Below are 3487 nucleotides of genomic sequence, written 5' to 3' on the forward strand. Positions count from 1 at the left end.
ATGTTATTAAATGCATGTTGGTAAATAAATATAATTCAAATTACACCGTGTTTGGTCTCATTTTAATCAAAAATATTTTACAAATACGTTGGTAGAAGTTTAATCTAGAAAAAATGTAAAAGAAACATACGTTATCTCGGTAATATCTGACATTCGGTCATGTTACACTAGCTAGAAAAATTTACCGAATGTCCAGCTGAACAAATTGTAAAATACAAATTGAATAATAATTAAAAAAAATGTTACACTATTCGACCCCTGTGGTGGAAATGACGATTATATGAATATGAAAAGTAGATTCTTTTTCTTTACTGGAGATCTCCTAACTTTTTTCATTTCTGGATTCACGCACGACTTACGTTCAGAATATATCAATGATATGCTATATATGTATATACTTTAAACAAAAGCAAAAGGAGAAATAGACAACTAGCTAACTAAAGCGAAAAGATAGGAAAAGCGAAACATCTTCGAAAAAGCTGAATTTTATGTTGAATTTGAACGTCCGACGAGGACTGAGAAAATGTTTCATTGGTGTTGGCATTACCAATATTCTTTATTACTTTCATTCACAAAGAACTTAAATTACAAGAACAGTATGATAATGGCTGAAATACCGCAGTAAAAATTACATACTACTGTGGATCCAACATTGGTTCTTATTTTAGAACATTTGCTGATTATAATATTTGTCGCTTTTGAATAGCGACCATGAAATTTGCATTTTTTAAATTTAGTTACAATCAAATTGTTAGATAGCATACTTATTGTACCTTATCAGAACATACGTGGGTATGTCACGTTGCTGAAATAAGTAGTTGGAATAATAAAATAGTGAATAAAATAGATAATGAATCCCTGTAGTTGTGAAACCCGTCATTAATATTCCATCATCGTCATCAGTTCAAAGAAGGCGTGACAAATTTCACAATGCTTTGGACCGGCCTGCACAATAATCTACTAACAATGTTAATAAATTAGCACTATTTTACATTTTCGATACACTTTTTCTTTAGGGTTCTATAATTTTTCATTCAATCAGTTAGCTTGTAGCTTTTTTAACTTTTATAAAACACTTTTGTAAAATATCAATCATTTTGTTATCAAATTTGCTAGTATTTTAATAAAACATACCTATCAGTATTGGCGATTTGTACTCTCCAAATTGTCAAATTTCTAATTGATGATATCATTTCCATTGTGCAAGAAGAGCTATATCGGAATATTCGGATAATTTGCTTTCGAACTAATGTTTATTTTACAGTAAAAAAAGAAGCAACACATTATTTTATTTAATTGATACCGATACTATGATGTCGACTGCTCTTCGAGATTTCGAGATGTATTGGATGAGCGGTGATTGTTGATTCCGATTTTCAAGGTGCCGGAATCGGTCAGAGCCGAAAACAAAGGATAGAATGGCGTCTTCGAAAAATCTCTAATGAATTAAAAAGAAAAAGACGAACTTCGGTTTAACATTTATTGAACAACTAAAATTAACGGTGCTGGACGACCAGACTTTACGCGGACGATAACGACGATAACGACGATAACGACGAAGACGATTGAAAGAATTCTAACTTTCCTAAAAATTATACTAAAAAGTCGTTGTAGTGAGACGCGTAGCGCGTCCTGAATAACGGGTTTGCTTGAGGACTAAAAAATGTATCTTTGTAAAGGCGGTTACATGACCGTTTTAGAAATTGGGCGATGTGTTGCAGATGTAGAGTGCGGAAGAGACCCATAAGCGTAGAACTGAAGCCATATAAAAAATTAACGGAGAAAATGAAAATTTATGCTACTCGAATCTCGAACACGAGATTTACATTACTGTACCTACGACGTGACTGTATGTAGATACATCTAATAAATATAAAGCAACATTAAATCTAGTACTACAGCGTGTTACGTTTCTTTTAGAAAATCTATTTAAAAATGATGTGTTCGTTTTGTTTAATACTATATAAAATTGGAGTAAATAGTCTGGATGGTTCAAAAGCAATCGAAAAGCTTAAAATCTTCCTGCGACTGTAAAACTATGTCACATAGAAAAAATAACCCTAAGGAATTATGTACAAGAAGGAAGAAATGTAGAAAAACAACTTTTCTTTCATTCGTTATACAGAAATATACCGCATTGATACATACAAATTGCTCGTTCCTTTAATTGAATGGCAAGTCTATAATACATCTTACACTTACAGAAACTGTTTTTAATTTCTCGAACCATTCTTAAGATTCTTTGTTCTGCGAATTTTTATACGTCATCAGAAACGGTCTTTCCGAAGTAGGACACAAAAATTTTTTAAATGGCAAAGTAAAATCCCCACTCTTGTTCCCAACTGGTTCCAACAAATTGTTCCACAGATTATTCGCATCTTGGGAAACACAAAACGTTTCTGATTATCAACGTAACACTCATTAAATAATTATAATATTAAAGTATTAATACTTATAGCATAATATAAATATAGATAATAATTATAGCATTAAATAGTACAGTTTCATCTGTTATACTCACATATTGCATGTAGTTTTTGACTCCAATGAAAGCAATCAGCATTAAGATATGAGAAATCGGCAAGTCCATCCTCGGCAAGAGGTACTTTTGCATTTTCCAGAGTCGGTAAAATTTCTACAGTGAAGTCATTTTTATGAAATTCTGGATAATTAGCAACTTCTTCGTCAATCTCTTGCCACCTAAAAAAATGAAACAAATGACATATTCTTCACATGCATCTTCGAATCGATATCAAACGGTACTTGAAATTTGTTAGAGAAATACTATCGCATAAATGTGAAATAATAAAAACAAGCTGATTGTGGAGTCAAATGTCACATCGTGCTGAGACAGAAGTAAAATTTCTTTGCTAGTTACCAACATTTCGCATTTTTCAATACAAGTATGTCACATTTTGGCTTCGTAATTATATTTTCTGATCATTTGGATTATCATAGTAACTAAAAGTTCGTAGCTTTTTATAGTACAATTTTTGTTACACGTAGGAAATTATGTGGAATAATCTACTGTCAAAATTAACGATTTCCGATACATGGCATGGTAATGGAAAGCTGCAACATCTTTTCAATATAATTAGGATAAAAACCGCATTCCTAATAGGGATAGACGCCATATTGATTTAGTAAAGGCTAGAGGTAAATTTAAACTATTTCACATTGATGGAGCATTGTCGATAATTCCTCTACGGAGAAAACGAAGGATGAAAGGAGGGATATTTACACCATATCGATACATTTTCACGAAATTGGTCAATAGCTTCTTTGCGCTCACGCGTCGTTCGAGTAAGGGTCTGGCCTATTTTCGTGATAGGAGAAACGAAATGTTAAAGCTCCTGCGTAACCAAGCTTCTGGTTGATCAGTGAAGGGACCTTGTCGTTTATTGTTACACGTAAACTCGATCGGCAAACTTGCGCGGGTCGCGAGTTCTCACTAGGCGCGTCCTGCGCGTATCTCACTCACCCCACC

General features: G+C 33.1%; 1 protein-coding gene across 1 annotated transcript in view; it reads right to left on the minus strand.

The window, feature by feature from the left end:
* Positions 1-491: 491 nt before the first annotated feature.
* Positions 492-3487, minus strand: part of LOC122577475 (phospholipase B1, membrane-associated-like) — an 11100-nt gene continuing 8104 nt past the window's right edge. Inside the window, exons 6-7 of the mRNA XM_043748801.1 lie at positions 2522-2700; positions 492-2378 (exon numbers count right to left, since the gene is read on the minus strand). Of these exons, the coding sequence (XP_043604736.1) occupies positions 2233-2378; positions 2522-2700 (325 nt within the window). The 3' untranslated portion in view covers positions 492-2232. The remainder of the gene's footprint in view (positions 2379-2521; positions 2701-3487) is intronic.

Source organism: Bombus pyrosoma, unplaced genomic scaffold (genome assembly GCF_014825855.1).
Source record: "Bombus pyrosoma isolate SC7728 unplaced genomic scaffold, ASM1482585v1 HiC_scaffold_4717, whole genome shotgun sequence".
NCBI classification, from domain to species: Eukaryota; Metazoa; Arthropoda; class Insecta; order Hymenoptera; family Apidae; genus Bombus; species Bombus pyrosoma.